Here is a 24,537-nt window from a genome sequence, read left to right as displayed (position 1 = left end):
TTTTCTTTCCCTTCTTCTTCCCCTCTCTTTTTCTTTTTCCTTCATTCATGGCTTCTTGCAATTACAGAATCATCTACCTCTCCCCTAAAATCGCAAGCAAAGGAGTTGCAAAGCTAGTTGAAGCAACAACGAACAGATGAAGTTGGGTTGAGTTTGCAAAGATCCACGAATGGATGTCCATGATGGATATGGGTTAAATCGACATCAAATATTGGCTAGTGACATTAGAACTGGTGGGCGGTGCTAGATATGAGGTTGGAGAGCTTCGCAGATGGACGAGGTATCTGAGTAGAGCACGGTGAAGCCGGATTTAAGGTTACAAATAAATGAAGTTGAGATGGGTGTCAACAATGAATCTTGATCTGATCGCTAGATGTATATGAGTTTAATTCAAATAATTCATATATATTTAGGTTCATTTCAAATAATCCTTATATATGTAGTCGATCTGGTCAACGAATTTGAGGTTGTAGATGAATGGACCAGAATTTGGGTGTATTTGTACATTTTGTTTTTAATTTCAAATATATATAGGTTTATTACTATTATACCACTGTTATTTGATTATAGTTAGTATGTGATATTCGTTTAAATATATATTTATACATTGTATATTCATACAGTTCTCTCCGACAATATATAAATATAAAATGGAAAATTTATATTGTAAGGAAAAAATTACTAACACATTTTAGAGGATTAACTTAAGAATTTGAACTCTATGCATTGGTTTTTTTCTTTAAATAATTTGATCATGTCATTTATTTTAATTTATGATCTGATTTGCAGCATATAATATGAGTGTGGATTTGCATTTGAAATACGATGGTATACATTTTAAATAAGCCTCATATATTTACATAAAAAACAAGAAAAATGAATATTTGAAACCATAATTCTACACTTTGATGAACGAGATGAATCAACACTCCTATAATTAAGAACAACTAAATATCGTTAATGAAGGGATGAAGAAGATGAAACTAACACCCCTATAATTAAAATAAAAAAATAATAATAAAATTTAAAAAAAAAAAAAAAAAACTCATTAATCACACATATTAAATACATTAAAATGGAAATGGATATTTATAAACAACAAAATGTAAATAAATAAAAGGCACATTACTGGCTAAAAGAAAAAACAGCTCATTAATTACAAGAAAAAAATGAATATATTATTAACCAAAGGAAAAGAATGATAAAATTGTCCAAAATTAACCCTAAAAACCTTTAGTGAAAATTTTCAAATTTAAAGACATTCATGAAATATGAATCAAAGAGGATCTTACATGTAAAAATCTATTGAAAAAAAAACAATATTTTGTAATATTATATAATTTATAACACATTACGTAATACATATTAAAAAATTTTAAAAATGAATTCAGTTTAGAATATCATATTGTATTTTTAAATATTTTTATCTTTATTTAATATAATTCTATTTAAAATTCAAAATCTGAATACGACAAAAAATATTATTTTCAAAATTTACACAAACAATTTTCAAAAACAAAATCCAAGTTATCTATAAAATACATATTTGTTGAACTCAATAGATCTGAAAACGTAAAACATAATCTAGATTCTCTACCAAACACGTCCTAAGCCTTTTCCAAACCTTGAAATCATCTTTTCCTCCGAACACACATTTCACAGACACCATGATGACTTGATGACACAGGAAGCATATCTAATTTCATCATAAAACCAGTCATAATACAATGGTGGGGGGAGGACTTCTAACGTAAAGGGAATCCAATCTCCTACAATTTCATTTCACCCTAAGTCGGCACTGGGAATGGCACTGACGATGGGAATGGGAATGGAAATGGGAATGGTCGCCTGTTCTCCCGCTAAGCAAAAAGGGAAGCTTTTTCTACAACAGTTGTAGTCTACATGAGATGTGAATTAAAATCACATAATATACAATCTCAAACATCTTGGACTTGCAGATTTGGTCTATGGGATACGGAGGCTAAATTGTATAATAATTTTATGTAGTGTAGTTGTGTTCTTTCCTTGTGCAATCAAACCGACCCAGGAAAGTTAACTAGTTTTTATCAGCATTTACTCACACGGGTCACTATGTACCGTCCTTTCTCTAGATCGTAAATCGTCTTTAACTGAGGTTTCCTCCACTTTGATACAGACCATGCTATAAACAACAACAGAATTGATACCGCAATTAGTGAGAGCTTTGTAGGAAACTCATAGCCAAAGATGGCCATAATCCAATCCCACTGCTCTGGTTCTGACTCTATTGCAGCTGTGCTTTGCAAGATGAAAGCTCCCAATGCCCAATCAAGCGGAATGTTTTGTATTTGAGTTGCAGCAGTGATGCTAATCACGAAGTTCACAACCGGTAAGAAACACCAACTAATTGCATACGCGAAATATGTATTTGCATATTACTAGCATGAGATGAGAAGTGTACCTCTGATCCTCTAATCCAATTCCAAGACTGTCATGAAGTAGGGCCACGATATACGCTGATGAGAAGCAATAACGCAGCAAATCATCTTCATCGAGTAGCCTGTATTTCTCTTTCAACTTCAACCAGTCCTCACCACAGAACTCCTGTCCAGCCACCATCAGATCTGAAAGAAAAGCTCTCGGTCCAAGACCAAAGAACTAACGAGAAAAAGCAGAAAGGTCCATATTAAACATGAACGATAAGACCACGTGCCATTACATTTCATCAGGAAGAATAAAGAGGAAAAGAAGTAAAAGAGTAAAAGAGTATAAACGTTGAATAAGAAACATGCTAAAGAATATAGATGAAAATAATAAAGAAAGTGTGGAAGAAAAGCGTACTTTTGATGTGTAAAAGAAATTCTCCGTAGCCAAAAACTTCCCTCTAAGTTTTGGTGTGTAAATGGATCCTACAGAGCAGTTCCCATTGGTGCATTTCTCTGCAGGGACAGAACAAGCGAGGAAAAAAGGGGGAAGTGTTATGCACTTCTAAAAGAAAGATCAGTTATCAGACGGGTTTTAAGAAGTCAACCATATGAAGATTTGTACAACCTTTTCCTTTTTGCAGCAGCAATAAAGCAACAGATCTGCACTCAGAGAAGTTTCCCTTGGAATGGAAAGTTGATAAATACCAATTCCTTTCTACCATAAAGCCTGGAGATAGTGCTTCAGACTCCGAAGTATGAGAGTACCCATTGGGAGTACAAGGATCCACAGACAATCCGTTAGTTTTAGCTGCATGAACAAATGTACCCATTGGGAGTACAAGAATCCACAGACGATCCGTTAGTTTTAGCTGCATGAACAAATGGGAATGAAAACTCGAGAATACTAAAAAAAAACAAGCAAATTTGAAAGAAGAATGTCCCAACGAACGTTAGTCTCGATGCAAAAAGAAAGAATTTCTCAATCCCTAAAAACGGTAGTCCTACCCCCAAATGAATGGAAAGGCAGAAAGCACAACACTACAAAATTGCCAAGCAGGAAGAGACAAGAGAACTGAAAACTTGAGAATCCCACAATAAAATAACCATCATGCTTTGCATCCTTAAACGCAGTCACAACATCGCCAGCCCAACCCTGAAGGACAGAAACAAGCTTAACCTAGGCTGACCCAACTGGTTTAAGATACTATTTTAGGCTAAGAGCCAAGGTGCCTCCAAATTTCGGGTACAAGCTTGGCTCCTTGGATTGAACTTTAAGTTGAGTTGGGTCAACTCATTGAATTAACCCATTAGATAATTAATTATTCAAATATTTTTAGTAAACAATTTTATAAATTTTCTACACCAAAATTTATTAGTCATTAGAATAATATTTTCTAATAAATTTTAGAACAAAATGTACTTTTAGTCCCTAAAATATGATGTTGATGTCTATTTGGTCTCTAAAGTTTGAAATTGAACATTTTAGTTCTCGAGATTAGAGAAATAGGTCTAAATGGTCCCTGAGCCTACTTAGACCGTTAGTTGACTAACAATAAAATAACGAGGCGTAAAATGAGGAATTAGATAGCTGATTTGGCAAATGTTATTAATTTAATATTAATTTTCTTAATGATGTGCCAATTGTGGCCTCATGATCTTCTTTTCCTTTTCTTGTCTGTTTCAATCCTCCTCCAGCGAAGCTTGGGCCACCATCGCTGCACTTCCAAGACGAGGACCTTTGCACCGTGCTTTGTTGGGTAAAAAAACAAAGAAGAAGAAGCTTTCTCCTTCGTTCAAGTTTAGATCTAAACGAAGGAGTCTTTGTCCTCTTCTCGTTCATGTTTTGGTCAATCCCACTCCCAGTATTTGGAAAAATTGTCTCTGTTGTTGAATTGGTTCCATGGGAGGCTAGTTCCATTTGGGAAAATTGGATCCCTCACTTGTAGTATCCAAGCATCATGTCCAATAACCAGCAGCTTCTTCTCCAACAGCATTTGTTAGTGCTTATCTGTTAGGTACTTAAGCACCTTGGAGAACCACACCCCAAAAGCTAGCTATTGGGGTGGGAAAGCCAAGTCACTTAAGTACCACATTATTCATCCCATTCTAACCAATGTGGGACAAAGACATCCCATACTACCTTGGTTCCTAACAATACCCTATCCCTGGAAAGCCAACGTCCCTGCGGCTACTCCGACGGTACTTCACTTGGCCACACCAGTCAGAACTCTCCGTCGGTTCCACTCCGAAATGTCGACAACCGACTCTTATACCATTATTAGGTACTTGAGCACCTTAGAGAACCACCCCAAAAGCTAGCTATTAGAGTGGGAGAGCCAAGCCACATAAGTACCACATTGGTCATCCCATTCTAACCAATGTGGGACAAAGGCATCTCATACTACCTTGGTTCCCAAGGTTATCTTGTAACTTTCTAATAGCTCTTGTCCAATAACCAAACTAGCAGCATTTGATTGAGGTTGAAAGAGGTCTAGATGAAAGAGTTTCTAATTTGAGGCTTTTTTATTTGGTGACATCGGACATGATCAAATTCGAACCATGATGCAGCCGACCAACAATCAGATCGAAAAAAGAGGGAGAAAGTGCAAGACAACGATCGACATACGAGAAGCATTCGGAAAGGTGTGGTGTGGGTGGCAACCGGAAAAGCACGATGACACGGGCAGAAACTTCATTGGAGGAGGGTTGAAGAAGATGATGGTAAAGAGGAAGAGGGAAAGAAAAGAATGCGATGTCATTGAAAAGGTAATATTAAAATAACAAAATTCGCCAAATCAGCAATCTAATTCCTCATTTTACGGCCATTGATGACGGTAAATTAGACGTCAAATATTCAACAACTAAAATCCCTTGAACGCGGTATGCGATGCATGATCCTAAAATATGCATTGATAGTCATGCGTCGATGGTCATGCGTTGGAATAATAATGCATTAACGAATGTATGTGATGACCATGCATCCTGTCACAAGTTTTCTTGCGTTCATGCCAAGTATAACACGAACGCAAGTTTCTCGGGTGATCCAAGGTTGAACACGAGGACTTGTAACTAAGTGAATGCGATAATGTGCATGCGGCGGTTAAATAAAAGAATGTTGAAGGGTTACTAAGTTAATCCTACTCCTACTCCTAACTAACAGACAACGCAATGAGAATATGCATGGGAGGTAGAGACACAACAACTCTTGACATGAAATAAATGAATGGGAAAAACAGAAAAAATATGGAGATGATTTCATTGTAACCCTTAAGAGTGACCGCAAGGGCAACCTTAGTCAACGCAAGTCATGCAATTATGCTACACACACTAAAAGCTTAAATCTAGGACGTATGCGATGGGTATGCATAAGTGTCAAGATAACCGCATACATCCACCATATCCTACTTCCTGGATGCATGCAATATCCTATCCGTAGGGTGCATATGCTGTGTGAAAGCAAACGGAGCTTATCTCTAAGTTCCCCATTCTTGCCTATGCGTTCCAATCTGCTCTCCCAAGTCTTAGATTTGGGTTTTAGACTACTATCCCAAGTATGCCTAAATGATGAATGAAGCGCTCATAGGACAAGGTAACCACATGAACTTTGCTGACCTAATATTGTTCCTATCCCTAGTGAACAATGACTTACAATGCATAATGCGACCAACCACTTACCCTCCTGGGCAGTTGGTTGTTGTTGACTTTACTCATAGACAAGTAATGCGTTAGCCTAAAGACAGGCGTTGCCACAACTTCGCACTAAGCAAATAAGGTTTTCTCACATACTCGCACAACACACACCTCTCGGTGGTTTGCTACATGCTTCATATCCCTAATCCACATGACTAAGTATGCGATACTCAAACAATCTCACGCAGTGATGCAATGAAGTTAAAGATGCTAAGTAAAGAAGATGGAGATGGAATCGAAGAAAACATAGAAATGTGTTGAACACAAAATGTATTAATTCTTAACAAAATGTATACAATACAATATAAGAAAAGAAAGGGAAATGAAATGACCGGCTGCAAGCAGACTTGCTTCCAGCAGATGTGCGTCAAGGCTGCCGGTGGTGCCATGGATGGGCGATAGAGCTAACTCTCTCGAGATCTAGCTCCGGTTGAAGGCTCCAATCGTCACTCGAAATGGATGAAGGGAGTGAAGAACTCTCAAGCGTCTTCTCACGCATTTTGTCTGGATCACAAAGATCTGCCCTAGGCGAATCTCAAGCGAAAACCTTGGATTGCAGAGCTAATCCCCGAACAAGTTGGAATTCTGCTCATCAGCTTCTTTATATAGAGCTTGGATCGCCGACAGCATTAATGAACTGCTCTGATTCTGACATTTTTGATGCGTTAGTTCTTTCTGAACCTCTACTGCTAACGGCGTGGTAGGTGAAATGTCAGCATCAGCTTATGATTTTTTCGAGGTAGATGCATTGATGCGTTCATTCCACCAACCTTGCGTTGATCCCATTAGCATGCGTTATCATGTAGTCTCAATCATTCAATGACCGCATTCGCTTAATACCGCAACTCTACATGATGACCACAATCGCTTGACAAGCGCAATTCCCATGCGATGGATGCATGCGGCTGATCACCGCAACATCCATGCATTGATCGAATGCGTTTGCCTTTGCGATGGAGAGTTTCTCCACATGCGGTGGTCCAGTTTCCGCGGTTGCGTCCACTTCCTGCATTAGCTACAAAAATATAACATTGAACGCATAATAATGCTAAATAACGAGTTAGCTGAGATTCAACATACTGATCGACACAAACTCACTTTCTCGTGAATTAGCATAATTACCGCATATTCTACTTAACAACCTTCGTAATTCTAAGTAAAAGGCCTAAGATGACATGCATTTCTGCATGTCATCAGCCACGTCATTTTATTGTTAGTTAACAAACAGTCTAAGTAGCCTCAAGGACCATTTAGAACTATTTTTAAAACCTCAGGGACTAAAGTGTTCACTTTCAAACTTCAGAGACCAAATAGACATCAACTTCATACTTCTGGGACTTAAGTACATTTTTTCCTATATTTTATTTTGAAAAGTTTTGAAATTTTATGTTAATTTTATAAGATTTTTTAATTATAATTTTTTAATTCTTTTATTTTTTAAGAAAATTTTTTGATAGTTTCTTACACCTATATTTTTTTATTAACTAAAACTATGATATATATATATATATATATATATATGCATATATGGATAGATAGATAGATATGGGTAATATACCGTATACAATATAAAGTATAATGAATATTTGGATTGACCCACTTATAAGCGTTGGACAACCCAAATGTGATCTATATCCAATCTAAAGATTGGATAGTTGGCCCATCAAGGTTTGACTTTGGAATCGATTTGGGTCAAACCCGGGCAGGGCTTGAGCTGCCCTTTGGGCCAAGGCCCTATGATGAGGCTGCTCAGTTTTTTTTGAAACAGAAACAACTTTTCATTGATATAATGAAAAGAGCAATAAATGAGAGAAAATACAAAGAAACAAAATATCAAACCAAAGCAAACAAGAACTAAAAATTGAAAACTGAGGATCAGCAGGTGCACCCGGACATCTCAACTATATTGACACCCCCATAGCACCCTCATCATTTCCAATACGAGATACAATAATTCAGAGATTACGAACAAACTAAACACTTGTCTTGATTACATAGAGAATAAAAACGCATTCCAATTAAGACAAATATCTTGGATAGAATAATCTTCAAAATGCTTGGATTGTGAACTCCAAGTAGAAGCTAGTGGTCGGGCTGACCCCCATCTATCAAGCCAATCTATAAATTTATCAATGAAAACTCTTTGGTTGCATTCAAACCAAATCTCAGAAACCAAAGCTTTAACTGCATTTGCCCATAATATCTGAGCTCTATAGGCAAGAGAAGGGCCAACCAACAAATGAAGAATGTTGTCCTTAACTGAATTCCCAAAAACCCATTGCACAACGAAGCAAGAAAATGATTTCCACCAACAATTACTTGAGAAGGAACAATCAAAAAACAAATGCTACATTTCTTCCCCGTTGGCTAAGCAAAGAGGACATATTGAGGGTGAAATAAGTTTGTCCTGTAGCTTGTGTTACAATGTGGATGAGCAATTGAGGGAACCATACAAATGAATTCACACCAAAATATTAATTCTTTTAGGACTCTTTGATTTCCAAAGAGCTTTATAACATGCTTTATCAATTGGAGAAGAAGCAATCAAATATTTTGACAAAGATTTAACCGTGTACCTTCCTGAAGCATCCAAAGACCAAAATCTGGAATCCTGTAAATGTGAAATTCTGCTACCCTCAATCTTGCTTAGCAATTGTTGAACTTCAATGATCTCCTCTTCCTTTAGTTGCCTTCGAAGTGAGAGGTTCCAAGAACCAATAACCGGGTCCCAATGATCATTGACACTGACTTTTGGAGCAGAATCTAATCGGAACAGCTTAGGAAAACAGCCTTTAAAAGGTATTTCTGTACACCATGAATTTGTCCAAAAGAAAATATTCCTTTCATTGCCTAGTTTAAACTTAGCGAGGGATCCTAATTCACTCCATGTTCTTGAGATGCTGATCCAAGGACTTCTGAAGCTTAAACCCTGTTTGCCTGATGTGTGCCAAAGATGTGGGTCAACTCCATGAATACTTTTAATAACTTTGCACCATATGGAGTCTTGTTCCTTTAGAAACCCTCAATTCCATTTAAACAACAAAGTTGAATTTCTGTTTTTCATATTACCAATCCCAAGGCCTCCAATTAAAGATCTGGAAGCTTGCTACCTTTATGGCCTTCCCAAAAAAAATTACGTAAAATTCTCTCCAATTCAGAAATCACCAATCAATGCATTAGAAATAAGGACATGTAGTAAGTGGGAAGATTGCCAAACCGCATTACATAGAGTTAAACGACCTCCTCTAGACAAGTTATACCTTTTCCATCTATCGAGTTTACAGTGGATCTAATCAATGATAAACTGCCAAAAAGAGTGTTGTTTCGGGTATCCGCCAAAAGGTAGGCCAAGATAAGTTAAAGGAAACCTGCCGGCTTTATAATTTAGCCTCTTAGAAGTAGAGATCAAAAAATCCTCATCAATATTAACTCCATAAAGTGTTGACTTCTCCCAATTAATTTGTTGTACGAAACACCATTAAAATAAACTTATTGTTTGAATAAGAATATCTAACATGGCTTTGCCATACTTGCAAAAGACAAGGGTATCATCCGCGAATTGCAAAATTGACGAGTGCACCTTGTCTTTGCCAACTAAAAATCCTTCATACAGTCCATTGTCATGGGCTCTTTTAACCAATGCACTTAGCACCTCACTAATGATGAGGAAAAGAAATGGAGATAATGGATCCCCTTGCCTAATTCCGCTGGAAGCTTGAATACGTCCTCTAGGTTTTCCATTGATATAAACGGAGAATTTTGGATTTTGAATGCACCCATTGATCCAAGCAATACATTTTGTATGAAAGCCCAATAGATTAAGGATCCATTCTAGAAAAATCCAATCAACCTGATCAAAAGCCTTCTCAAGATATAACTTTAGAATCCACCCCTTCTTCTTGCTTGCTCTATAGTCTTCAACTGCTTCATTTGCAATTAGAATGGGATCTAAATTTGTCTTCCTCCAATGAATGCACTTTGTATACTAGAAATGATGCTTGACATTATCTTTTTAAACCTTTTTGCAAGTACTTTAGAAATGATCTTGTAAGTGGAGGTAGTTAGACTTATAGGTCTAACCTGTGACGAATCAGCCTTCTTAGGAATTAGGCAAATAAAATTTTCCTTGATACAAGGATTCAGCTTTCCATTAAAGTGAAATTCCTCAACAATTTCTGAAAGACAGCCCTGAAATTCTGCCAAAATTCAATGAAAAACTCTATTGTAAAACCATCCGGGCCCGAGAGCTTTGTTTTTGCCAAGAGATTTAATTGCTAGGAGGATCTCCTCGCTTCGAAAAGGGGCAATTAAAGCTGAATTTTGAGCAACCGACACACAATTCCAAGTAATATCAGAAGGAATGGCTCGAGAACCTGGGATTTTTGCATACAAAGACATGAAATAGCATATGATTTCTAATTCAATCTCTCGGTAGGATTGAATTGTTGACATGTTGCTTGAAACTAATTCAGTAATCATATTCTTCCTCTTTTTTTCTGACAGAAATCTATGGAAAAAGTTGGTATTTTCGTCACCCAACTTTAACCAATTCAGTTTGCTTTTTTGAATTAAATTTCTCTCCTTCAGAAGGTATAAATTCATAAGATCCTAATCTAATATTCATTTCAATAATTGAAAGATCTTCTCTCTCGACTTTTGAATAAAAAAAGGTCAACTCAGATAATAAATCTTTCTCTTTTTCTTTTTCTTTCTAGCTCATATTCCGCAAGCCAAGATTTAACTTTATCTTTTACCTTGCGCAGCTTAAGACCTATTGTAAAACTTGCCCAACCTTCTGATTGATCACGATCTAAGACTTTTTGGATGACCTTTGAGCATTCATTAATCCTCCTCCAACTATTGCAAAAACGAAAAGGGGAAAGACCCCAAGAAACTATTCCAACCTCTAAGAGCAAGGGAAAATGATCAGAAAATACCCTTGCTTTTCTGCTAACTCTTGAGTTATCAAATAAATCGTCTCATTCTTTATTGATGAGGAATCTATCTAGTAAAGAATGTGATGGATACCATCTCTAGACCATGTGAATTTTCCCTTAGATAATAGTACTTCTAACAGCCCTGCATATTGAATGAACTTATTAAACTTTTTCATTCCTCTTGTAACTCTTCCAATAGGAAATCTTTTGTGACTCCATCTTGTTATGTTGAAGTCTCCTCCAATGCACCAAACTTCCTCACAATAATCAGAAATTGAAACAAGTTCTGGCCAAAGATGTCTTTTTTCCCTATAATCAGTTGCTCCATAAACATTCGTAACCCATCAAGTAATTTTGCATTAACAGAAAGTAAGTATCCTCCCTTTAAGAATTCCAAAGGCAAAACTTTGCTTTCATCCCACATGGTAAGAATACCTCTAGATTTACCAAAAGCCTCCACAAATGTCCAGCCAATGTCATTAGAGCTCCAAATGGATTTAATAAATTGAACATCAATAAAAGGTCGCTTTGTTTCTTGAATCAACACTAAACCAGGATGCTGATTTTGTAAGAAATGCTTCAACATGGTCTGTTTAGATTTTTCATCAAGTCCCCTCGTGTTCCAAGAAACAATCTTCATGCTTTTGACACCTCCTTAGGGGGTGCTATTTCCTACAAGTGGAAACCAAAACCCGCTAATAAAGAGGAAAATTTGGAAGGAATTTGAGATGGAGAGAGGTGTGGAGCACTTACAAGAGATTGTTGTTGCTGAAAAAATAGTGTTCTATGTGCTTCCCCCACTTGATCAATAAAATAATCTTCAATTTTTTCAGGCTCTTTATGATCAGATTCTTCACTACTCATACTAATATCTGATTCATCGTCCAACTCTTGAGAAGAGAGCTTCTTATATTCTTGAGAAAATGTGTCTTGGATGAAGAGACTTTCGACCCTGTTACCTTGAAATTATGATGAATGATTACAGGAGAGGAATGGCGTTTTCTTGAAAGTTTAGGCTCTTGTGGAATGAGTACTCGAACACATTTATCTTCTAGAACATCTGGATTATGAAAATGATGCACCAAGGAACCTGCTGTCTTTGTAAACTTCTGAGAATTATTTTGAGGTGAAGAACATGCCGGATCTCTAGGATTCAAAACCTCTTCATTAATGATGTGAAGTTCTTGCTCAAACTCAATTTCTTCTACAACTTTTTTTTGAGTAAACAGATTCTGTTCTGAATGCAACACAGAGCATAAATTAGAGAATGACTATTCAGCTTCTGAAGCGTTCTCGAGGCCTTCTTTTTCTTTTTCTGACGCAACCTTTGAGTTTTCTTTTTGAAGAGTGCAATAGGGAGCCGAATGGACTTCTTGGCCTGCTAAAGAATTTTCAATGAACATATTATTACTAACCTCGTTGTCTGGGCTGGAATTTTCTCTCTCCAAATTAATAGTCGGCTGTAAATCAACAGACAAATTCAATTTTTCAACCTTCCTCGTGTTATTTGGTGCAATGGCCCTTGGAATACCTTCTGAAACTTTAATATCCTCCTTCAAAGAGTCTACCGAGAAGCCTTCATCCATGATTGCTTCTTTAATGCGACAGATGTCCAGGGAATTTGAAAAGTCATCTGCCCTAAAACAAGTGTTGGCAAGTTGCTGATTGTTTTGAGAGATCGAAGGATCTAATCTTTCAAAAGTAATAACCACTTTTCCAAGCAATAAGTCTTCGATTTCCAAAGAAGCTGGAATAAAACCACAAATATTCTCCTTGATCTTAATATAGGCTGATGAACACTCTAAAAAATTTAGTGTTTTTGATGAGATCTCAACTAAACCACCTAAATGATGCCCAATAGCTTCAAAAACCGAATTCTTCCAAAACAGTAATGGAAGATTCTTAATTGAAATTCAACCACCATAGCATGAAGTAGCTTTTGGGATGGAATGAACTTGTTTTGACCAATGTTCAAGCTTCAAATGCATCCTTCCGTATTCATACCATTTACCTGACAAGAACTCCTCAGCAATCTCCATATGAAACTTGATTAATGCCTTATCATCACAGGAAGGGATTAATTGGAATGTCCATGGAAAAAATCTTCTAAAGTTGTTTTTATTTCAGACCATGAGTAGTACTCCATTAATCTTGTTACCACAATCAGAGAAGGTAGATTTAAATCCAACATTTCTTTTTCTTTTCTAATCCAAACTGGAAAGGTGGGAACTTGATCTTTCTTGCAATCTGTTCTATGTAAAAAGAAGGGAGTGAACCCCTTCACAATTCCTCAGCGTGATAGAAAATCACCAAATGAAGGCAAAGGAGGCAGACTAGGAAGCACGGATACTTTGATTTAGGCCGAGTGTCTGTCAGACATGGATACGTCCAGACACACTCCTGACACGTGTACGAGACGTCAAAAACGTGACCGAATAAAATATTTATTATTTTCTAATTTCGGATACCACGGGACTTGGTTGGACACGGCCTGGACACGTCGGTGATGGCTGATCAAAGAATAAGAAAACAAAAAACAGGAAGAAAAAAAACTAAAAGATATTGTGGCTCCACCGCGGAGAGAAAGGGTTGGTGGATAAACTTGTACCAACAGCCTTTATTTTCCTTTGTACAACACTTGGATAGAGCCCCCAATTACAATTGTGAAGTGTGGAAGATGAAAAAGGAAAATGGTGAAGTGAGGAAGAAGAAGAAAAGAATACAAAGGGTAAAGAGAATAAGGAGGAAAATGAAAAGTATCATTGAAATCTGGGAAATTTTAAACATTATTGTCCTTCAAATCTGGGATTCTAGAAAGTTAATATTTAAATCCTCGAAAACTGAAAATCCTTGAAATATGTGAAGGAAATAAATTAAAATAATTTAACTATTATATAAATGAATGAAAAACGATAAGAAGAGGGAAGCGAGCATGTTTTACATGTTTTACATGTTTTATCTATTAATTAATATGTTTTTTTAAATATATTATATTATATAATTATAATATAATTTAAATAAAATGTTTTCCCAATGTGCGTGTCCTACTTTTTCTAAAATTGATGTGTCGCGGTGTCGTGTCGCTGTTCCATGTCGTTATCCGTGCTGCTTAGGAGGCAGAAACCATGAAAAAATATCAAGGAAAATCTCCAGGTAGCCAAATCTAACCATACTAAACATCATAAATGAATATATAGGAAATTCAAGAATCAAAATCCATCAGTCTTGTGTGCAGGTAATTCAGGAGAACATTTTGATTAAATTACCAACCATCATTTCTAAACTACATCCCACAAGTTCTAAAGGATCTTTTTGAGATTTTAGACCTGGAAATTCTTAAGAATGAATGTGAATATAAAAGATAAGTAAAATTGACAACAAGACGACTACGAACATATTAAGAATCATAATGGCCTACCTGAGTAAATAATTCAAAGATATTATTACTTAATAGAAATTACAGTTTGTTACAACATACAACAGTAGCATGCAATCCAGATCGTGACATCAAACTTGACAGTAAACAGAGACGACTGTATAGACAAACTAGGAATGCTACACAATATTTCCAATCTAGATAACTTAGAGAAAAGAAAAAACATGCACATTTACCTCCTGAGTTGAACTCTCCTGTAATAAGTCCTTCTCTTAAGGAATCATGAGCAGCGTTCTGCAAGACAAGGCTAATCAAATTTTTGAAGGGTTTTTAACATTACAAATCAAGAAAGTTCACATAGGTGAAACTCTAGAAACATGGCAGAAAGAATAGGCACTTTACGTTCAAGATGTGAAGACAAAAAAGGAGGAAAATTAAACAACCAGAACTTTAATTAGAAACGGATCTGTCGTAAAAGAAGTGAACTTCTTTAAGCATATAAAAACTCTAAAAAGTGGTTGTCATCATCCAGAACCACTTGTTTATTGCTGTGATTGATAGCTTGCAGAAGATAATGGTGCGGTCAGTGCAAACCTATTTTGCAGTCACCTAAATGCCCTGAATAGTCCATTGATAAAAAAAAACAAGCGGGCACTATTCCATATTGCAACATCAAAGCATTTCAACCTACTCAAGCATTTGAGAGTCCTGGTTCTCCCTCAACTAGAGAACTCTTTCCTCTAGACCATACATTTACTGGGCCTCTCAGTTTACACGACCTACCCATACATAATCCTACCTTCTAATAGACCATTAATTTTTCGTTATTACCAAACGGCCTTTTAGTCCATACCATGTTCCCCACAAATATGCCCTAACCTTCCTCCATGCAAATAAGAAGTGCATCGGAGGCCTGCCCACCCAAATTTTCACCTTGTCCTTGAGGAGGAAGTCAAAGAACTAGTTTGCGAATAAGCTAGAAGTCTCCATAGTGGCTCTTCAATCAACTAACCCTCCCACTAAGTGGAAAAAATTAATAATTAACCCAGAGTGAGGCATAAAGTGCCCCAAGTTCCACACCCGGTCCCACAACCTATCTAAACCTAAGATTCCCTTATTCCTTTCCAACAAAATACACTACAAGATGGCAAACATAAGAAAATAAATAAATAATAATAACAATAATAATAAAAGTTAAAAATAAAAAGAATAAAAACAAAAACAAAAAAACTGGCTTTTCATACAACTAATAGAGGCAGATCCCAAAGAAGAACCTTCACTGTAGAATTTCATCATTGTTAGCAAATATGAGGTATTTGTCAACAAGCAGGATACAACAGGAGGTCAAAAGGGATAGCAGTCATAGTCTGTGGTCTTTCATTTCAAAAATGGATCCCATTCTAAAACTTCACAATTCCATCCTGAATATAATGAATGTCCCTTGCTCTTAGACTTTGCAACAGTATCACACCAGGTTTGGGAAGATACATGAGTTAGCGAGTCTCTTTTGCCATTTAATTCCTCCACCATCTTTTCTTCAAATTTGCTATCTATCAAAGAAAAAATCTTTTCTTCATATTGGATAGAGATCTGTGATTAAGATTTTGACGGACGGAACCAATCTAGGACTCCAAATTCAGGAAGGACTTCAAAATAAAGTGGATTAGTGGATGCTTCGCTTACTACTCTGGGGTAGCTTATTTTGAACCCTCTCCTGACTGGATAATAGATTTTGGTAACCAGAAGCCCCAAGGTTCTCTCTTGTAAGTCCTTTTCCAATTGCATAGAGGTATTATCACAATGGAATGGCTATGGTTGAAAATAGAATTTATGCTCCCCATGAATTTCGCAGATAAATTAGATGCCATTTCCCAAAAGATGAGACTAATTAAGAGAGTGCATAGATAATGGGTCGTGCTCCTCAAACCTCAAGGATCTTTTGAGCTTAGAAAAATCACACAGCTATTTGCCCCATACTCCCTCCAAACGATCTTTGTTTTGTGATTTTATCTCAAAGAAAAATGAAAAAACTACATCAAACCTGACCTTTTACTTTACCCAAGAAATAAGACTACCAGCAGTTAGGTCGTTCGTAGATAAAAAACATGAAATTCGTGGTGGATGAGAGAAATCAGCTATAGGCAAACAATTTATTATAAAATATGAATTAGAAGATAAGAAGAAAAGGGCAGACATCTGAAAATCTCATTGGAGCGGTGAGGGATAGGAAATGAAGAGAAGATGATTTTTTTTCTTTTTTTGAAAAGGAAACCAAAAAAAATCATTGAAATAAGAACGAAAGATAAGTTGATTACATAACAAGGACCAGAAGGGGTTTATAGTAACATGAATTCCAAAATTTTATACGTACAACTCAGGAGAGAATATAGCTCATAAATCATAAAAAGAATGATTACCTGCCCAAAATGTAGAAAGCTGTGAGAGTAAAGACTATATGTCATATTGCCAAATTTAACTGTACGTGAGAATTCAGGAGGTATTGATTCACTTGAAACAAAAGTAACCTGAGACGGAGAAAATCAGACATCAATATAATAATCCTATACCTTGAGTTTCCCAACTTGCGAAATTTAACTGTTTGTTTTCTGTTCTCCTTTTTCCTGTATATCTAAATTCACTTCTTAAATTGGGTATTTATTACCTCTTGATACACACCATACATACATGTCAGAGAACTATTATTATCTTTTAGGTTCAATTTAAAATTTTATGAAGATGGCTTATAATGTTAGAGGGGAAACCTCTTGGTTCCTCAAAATATTTTATAATTAAAAAGAAATTAGAAAAACTGCTAATAAATCTGGGAAAAAAAAAAATTCAAAATCTGTAACATAATGCAATTAGCAATTAGGAAACAGTTCATTCCCACACATTACAAATCATGAACCAAGAGGATAAAGAGCAGAAACACCAAAAGCATAATGACAAAGCTGAAAAGAAAAATCCTAAGATCTATCTTCTTCCACAAGTATATATGAACTGTAAAGAGCAAGAAAGTAACCAAAAACCTCTCTTTCTGCTAGCCTTTGGCTGTGGAAGACAAGTCCAGATTATGAAACAATCTCAGATCGGTTTGGTGTTTTCATGAAGATGTGAATTTAACATTTTTAGAGGTGCCTTAAAGGAAAAGCACTACTGGAGCTACCTTTTGATTAATTCAGAGATAAAGAAATGTTGAAATAAGATGTATTTGCCCTAAGGGCATTTTAGTCAATACTTGTTCCTACAATATTCAGGTTTCTGCCATGTCTATTTATATCAGAGTCTGTGGTGTCTTGTAGAGTGACAAAAATTAATAAAAATTCTCCTATCGTGGTTTTTTCTCCCTAACCTAGGGTTTTTCACATAAACTTGGTGTTCATCTTCTTTCCCTTATTTTTCAATATGGATAGCAAAGCAAGGTGATGAAACCCTAGGTCCGATAGAAGAAATTCAGTCATCAACCCTAGCGGGTGATGGAACAACAATAGAAGAAACGAATACCGCTACAATCCAGGCTGTCATTGATCGGTACCTCAGGTCGATTTTCAACCCACAACAACCAATTGGAATCCCAGCCGCGCCACACGTGCTCCAGCCACCGTTCGGAGATCAACCTGCCACTCAGTCCAACTCCACGACCTAACTGATCCAGACCCACGGCACCTAGCCGATCCAAACCATCGACGCACAGGTCCAGCAGCCGACGATCACGCTGCTGTTCAGCGCCGAGCCATTCGGGTGTCACCCAGGGCTAGCCGATCCATCCACCAACGCGGCTCCGACCCATCCTTCGTCGAGTTTCAGCGCCGCTCCAGCCTTCCTCAACGCCCTCCAGGTCACGACTCATCCAGGGCTCCAGCCGCGACACGTGCAGCCGCCAATCAAACAACCTCACGCTCAAGCCATTGAACCTACAGGTCAGCATCCTCCTTCAGGTCTGAGTGGGCAGTAGCATTCTACAACCTATGGGTCAATCGGTTATGGAGGTTTAGGATCAATGGGTTTATCTCCGATTGGAATTCAACAACAGATTGCTAGTCTCCAACAACAAATTGCAACACTTGGGGCTTTTTTGGGACCACATCCAATCCTCAGACGAACCCTAACCCAGACTTATCTTCTAGTTTGCCTTTAGACGCGGAAAATCTGATAACAGCTTTCCCTAATTTACCTACTGCAAATATTTTATCTGGATCTGTGAGAAATTCCGTAGGAATAATCACAGTAGGGAAACTAAATGGCCAGATTTATTATTTCTAGTCCCAATCTTTTAAAATGGTTCTCGAGGGGCGACAAAATTTCGGATATTTAACTGGTGAAATACCAAGACCGAGCCCTAGGGATCCTCAAGAACGTGTCTGGAAGGGAAAGGACTCTCTACTCCGCTCGATGTTTGATTAATAGCATGGAACCTCAGATCGGAAAGCCCTTGCTTTATTCTACAATTGCTCGAGACGTTTGGGATGTGATCCAAAAGCTATATTCAAAAAGACAAAATGCATCACGACTGTATACATTGCGAAAACAGGTCCATGAATGCAAACAAGGGACCATGGACGTGACATCGTACTTTAATAAGTTGTCTTTATTATGGCAGGAGATGGATTTATGCCGGGAAATTGTCTGGAATTGCTCGTGTGGCGGGGTTCAGTATTCGAAGATTGAGGAGACTAATCGTGTCTATGGCTTCCTTGCTGGTTTGAATTCAAAATTTGATACTGTTTGCAGTAGAATACTGGGACAGAGGCCGATACTGACCCTTATGGAGGTTTGCTCTGAAGTTCGATTGGAGAAAGATAGGTCGAGTGCTATGAATGGTTCTGTTGTTACAGCTGTGGACTCTGCTGCATTTGGGGTAAAATCATCCCGATCGGAGAATGACAAGCAAAGTGGCAAATCGCCTCCGATATGCGAGCATTGTAAGAAACCGTGGCACACGAAGGATCAGTGCTGGAAAAGAGAAGTGGTAGACTTGGGAGATGTGAAAGAACACATGGGTGAATGGGAAGATAAAAAACAATTAATTTAAATACAACATATTATTATTATTGTTGTTATTATTATTTCCAGTTTGGTTCGGGTTTTTTCCAATTTTTTAAGATTTTGAACTGAGAACTGAACCAAATGTTACAGGTTTCTGTACTGCTGAACCGAGGAACAAAATTTTTCAAAGAAAACCAAACCAAACAACCAGTTCAACTCGATTTGGCGGTTTAGCTCGATTTTAGCACACCCCTACCTGCCACAAATGCTTATGCTATATATAATTGAATAATGAAATAATGGTCTACTTCTTCACATTCACCATGCAATTAATGTCGTTATTGAAAGACAGGAGAATCATGGCATCGCCAGCTCATACTAAATCTTGTTGCAACTAGATCAACACATTATTGCTTTCGAAAGCAGATGATAATTCCCCTACTTTTCACGTCTCGTGAATAGCCGGGAGATCTATCCATAAATATTGGATATTTTGAGGAAATTATAGATCCTAGAAGGCAATTCTGATTGGTAAATAAATTTCAATCACATGAGCCTTTTTAATTTCCTTTCCAATGGTGGGCCCCTCCCATCGCCCAAGGCTACTTTTTCATAAAAGTATATTCTCTTGCCGACATACTGTTTTCTTCTTTATTCTTTTCTTTTCCTTCAATCACACAGAGACTTCTTTCCCGAATCTTCCGTTTTAGTACCCTTCAATAGAGACACTCAAAAAAATTCAAAATTTTGCCTTTATCAAGCGTACACCATCCTTTCTTTTTGTCATGTTCTTCAAAGAAAACACCAACTGCTTTATTAGTAGCCCCTCCATGGATATCCACTCTTCTTCCATCAAGCAACTAAGAGTGTGCTTGGGACAAGGACTATCCTAAGACTATAATAACCACCTCTTGTTACAGTAAATACTATTTTGTATTCCCCAATTAGCTATAATCATCACTATTTCAAAACCCCCATTTGCTACAATATTTATTATTTGCTACAATTTTTACTACTTTACATTTATCATTTTTTTTATTCTTGACTATAGCGTTTAGTATTTACTTCTCAAACTAAAATAATTTATACCTCAAACACATACTATCGTAACCCAAACTAAAATAATCTACACCCCAAACACAAACTATTATAAACCAACTATAATAACCAACTCATTGCCCCAAATGCCCCTTAAGGATCTTCAGAAGTTACCACTTGGACAATCATGTGAGCACCTTTATAATGATCTATCACAATTTAGTAGGGAGAAAAAACCACACTAGTCTCCTTTTAACTATAGTGACAACTACCATACACCCTATAAACAAAGAACATGATGTAATAGGAATGGGATAGTTTGGTAAATTCAAATTAATTTTGGTTAATCCTTGATTAATTACATTTTAGTTTCCTAATTAGTTTTTAGTTTCCTATTATAGTTATCCTTTTAGGATTCAATCTTACATTTAATTCTCTATAAATAGAGGATTCTTCTCTTGTAAACAACAATTTTTAATTGATAATAAAGACTTTGATTTGATTCTTGGAGGAAGTTCTCATTTTATCTCTTAGACTACATCAAAACACTTCTCACTGCAATCATCAATACATCCCCCACAAACATCTCCTATTGCTTGAAGGTGGCCAATCATTTTAGGAGAGCCTTATCCAAATTAGAAGGATTAATAATCTAAACCCTTCAAAAAGTATTGCATGATGTGTAATAGATTTCAATCCAATCATCATGGAAGCATCTCCTTGTGACTAATAATGTTTGTTCCCAGATAATCTTCCCACATTCTTTAGGGCAATAACTGAGTCTTTTCCTTCTTCTCCAAACTCCTTTCCCCATGTCTTGACCAATGCTTGTTTCCATCTTTTTTCCCCTAGCGTATTTAAATCTCCAAATAAGATTTATTTAGTTTTGGAACTCTTTCAATTTCCCTGTGTGTATTTGCCTTTGCACCATTGAAAAGGTTGTTTACCATATTTAGGAACTCCCTCCATTGAGACAAAATTTCCCCTTCAGTTTCTCTCATTCCAGAGGAAAAAATCTTGAATATCTATACGAAACCATCCTCTATTTTTCGAACTTTTTGGATCCAAATAATCTGTTTTCACTGTGAGTCTTACTAGAGAACTTCTTATTAAGAGATGTAACGAGCAAGTCTTCCAAAGTATCAGTCATCCAACTGACAAACCTTGATTCAAGCATTATCTCAAAGGATAGAGTGAGATTTTTCTACATTAACATTAACAAAACTTTTTTTTCCCTACACGCAACTTTTGAACTGAATTAGACAACATAGTCTTCAAAAAAAGACTAACCTCCTACTGACAGCACCATGGTCGAATCTACTGTTGCACCAATGCTTGGGACAATCTTGGTTTTTTGGCTAATGGAAGGAGAGGAAGAATTGAAGAGGGAGGGGGAGGGCCACAGTGTGCCTGCATATGCACGAAATGGAATGTTTGATATATTTCCCAATCAAAGTTTCACAGATCAGAGCAAGACTTCCATCGTGAGCATCTAACATTTAGCCAAAGGCATAAATAAAGGTTCCTTGTGGACAAAACTACATAGAAACTTTTCTACATCCCCTCTGAATGTTAGAGTTTCAAATTGGGTTATTTACTTGATTCCCTTAGTGCTTAGGAGGAGGAGATGCCTTATTCCATCTTTTTATTATAAACTACAAATTGTTCAAATGACTAAGCTTAATCACATCATCATATCAAAAACCACTCAATTTTCGTTAGGTCATAGCATTGTAATCAAATTTCGTTCTTTTAGATTGAAATCCTATCTTGTAGCTCTTTGACTCCCTTTTTGTAGGGCTTTTTTTAATTCTTCTTATCCAGGGAAAAAAAGAAGTCAAATCACGAACCACTAAATTTCAGCAGCCCTCTTTTAGTGCAGATGTTAAAACATAATTTCTGTTTAGCTTTGTAGTTTTAATGCTTTAAGAAAGCTGATCATAGGTTAGAGTTCTCGCTCTGTAAGAAAAAGAACGATAAAATACTTTTATGCTTGGCCGGCAACACCCTCGACAGACAAACTGAAGGCAAATAAGAACAGACCAAACCTGAGCTGAAGCTCCACCAAGTTCAATAATTCCAGTTGTCTCAAGGGGATCACCTCCAAGAGTACCCAGTGCATAGTTAGCCGCAACCCACGCATAAGTCCCTTCATCAGAGCCTAACACACCCATTACTTACATCACATCAGCAGATATGTATTTAAAACAAATTCAGAAGCTAGACCTGATACTTTTCAAAAAAAAAAGGAAAAAAAAATAAAAACAGTAGCACATCAACAAACAACAATCCACAGGCTGAGAAGAGAAGTCGAAACCTGTGATGACCGACGCCCATTCATCCTGGAACTTAAACCCCGAAGACCGAAGCAGCAGCCGGCAAGACTCCAATATGCGGTTCTGTACATCCAAATCCAGCAATCTTAGCCCCGCCGTTGCCATTAACCGAATTTCTGTGACTCCCCATTGATCCCTTGGAACCCGACTCTTCGCATACTCCAAAAGCTCTACCAAAGACTTTCCAGCTCCATCTGGATCTTGTACATAGGCCGACAGCCCAGGATTCACCTTCATCGACGCCAATCCCTCTTCCCCAAAATCAAAAACCCCATAACCACCCTCGACTCTGTACCCAAACACGTGGATTCGAGTCCCCGTACTACCTCCATCGATAACGATTCCATACCTTCTCTTCAGAGAGTTCCGCAAATTCCTTGCAAAAACGAAGAGGGAAAAGAGGAAGAAAGCAAACGCAAGTAGGGCTGCAAGAGAAACCCACCATTTGGATTTAGAGTTCTTGGAGTTGGTCCTGGCGAACAAATTGGGTCTGCTGCTGGGTCGAAGGTGCAGCTTGGTGGGATCCATATCGGGAACTTTAGAATCGTCCCTCTTACGGGCATTCAACCGTCGCATCAAAGAGAACGGATTAATGGAAGGAAATACATCACAAAGAAATCAAAGATTAACCAAGCAGTGGAATAATCCAATACGAAGAATGAAAAGAAAAGTAAAAAAGGGATTATTTGTTAATGGTATTGTTGATTATTAAGGTCGATCGAGACGGAGAGGGCAATCTGTGAAAAATATCGCCCTTTCTGTCTCGGTCTTGCTCTCTTCTCCGGCAATGCTCTGTCTCGGAGACGAAGAACAAGATCTCTTTATTCAAATATTAAAATTAAATAATTAAGTGTTTGTGTCTCTACTTTCTACGTATAAATAGTCACTCGGATTCCCCAGCATTCCGCAATGCGCGTAAAATTGTTCCCTCATCATCAGGCGGTGGTTCGATTCGACCCCATCCAAAAATCGCCGATTAAATTAATGTTTTAATTCAACGTGGGCTTCTAACTAAGGGTACACCATTTCAAAGACTAAATCGCGTTGAAAAGTCGAACCGAAATATCAATAAAGTCCAAAAAATGCGATTCCATGTGATTCTAAAACCGAATTATTCGGTTCGATTTGATTTTAATTTCGAAAACCACTCTTGCAACCCAAACCGACCCATTTCTAATAAATTTATATATTTTAGGGTTGAAAGAGTTTCACCTTCAGGTTTCAATTTTGAACTATCACCGCCCATACCTCACAACTCTCTCCCTTAGACCTCATGGCTCTTTACCTCTCGACAGACGTTGGACACTCCGTCACCCTCTTGACCTTCATTCCTCTCAGTTCTCAATGGCTCCACCCATCTACCTTCCTTTGTCTGTATCCCTCTTAGTCTCTGTAACGACCCAGCTCCATATGACTTAAACTAGGTTGTTACTATAGACATGCATGCATACAATTCAAATTGACATCTTTTCATGACTTAGTAAAACCAAATAAATAGCATACAATAATTAACTTTATTAAAACTAAATAATTAAAATTCATTTAACAGGGTACCCTTAAAACCATAAAACAAAACTATAAAAAAAATTTAAAAAGTTTAAAAGCACAAGTACCAAAACTCCAAGTTCAAACAACAAAACTGAGAATTTTAAAACATAAAATCCTGAAAACATGAGCAGAAGCATATCACTGGTCTCAGTGGCTCGTTTACGGATTTCGCATGTCATCTGCCGATGTGTTCTTACCTTTACCTAAAAAAGTAAAATACT

The 24,537-nt window shown here is 37.1% G+C and overlaps 1 protein-coding gene across 1 annotated transcript; it reads right to left on the bottom strand.

The window, feature by feature from the left end:
• Positions 1-1,675: 1,675 nt before the first annotated feature.
• LOC120079810 (putative apyrase 6) lies at positions 1,676-23,764 on the bottom strand. The gene is made up of 8 exons (XM_039034220.2): positions 22,750-23,764; positions 22,481-22,593; positions 16,826-16,933; positions 14,645-14,702; positions 3,031-3,213; positions 2,821-2,918; positions 2,441-2,637; positions 1,676-2,346 (listed from the first exon to the last, which is right to left on the bottom strand). The coding sequence occupies exons 1-8, from the start codon at positions 23,342-23,344 to the stop codon at positions 2,067-2,069; spliced, it is 1,632 nt and encodes a 543-aa protein (XP_038890148.1). The 5' UTR covers positions 23,345-23,764; the 3' UTR covers positions 1,676-2,066.
• Positions 23,765-24,537: the final 773 nt, after the last annotated feature.

Source organism: Benincasa hispida, chromosome 6 (genome assembly GCF_027475165.1).
Source record: "Benincasa hispida cultivar pf3 chromosome 6, pf3_genome.v1.1, whole genome shotgun sequence".
Taxonomy (NCBI): Eukaryota; Viridiplantae; Streptophyta; class Magnoliopsida; order Cucurbitales; family Cucurbitaceae; genus Benincasa; species Benincasa hispida.
This window is presented reverse-complemented; position numbering and strand designations above follow the sequence as displayed.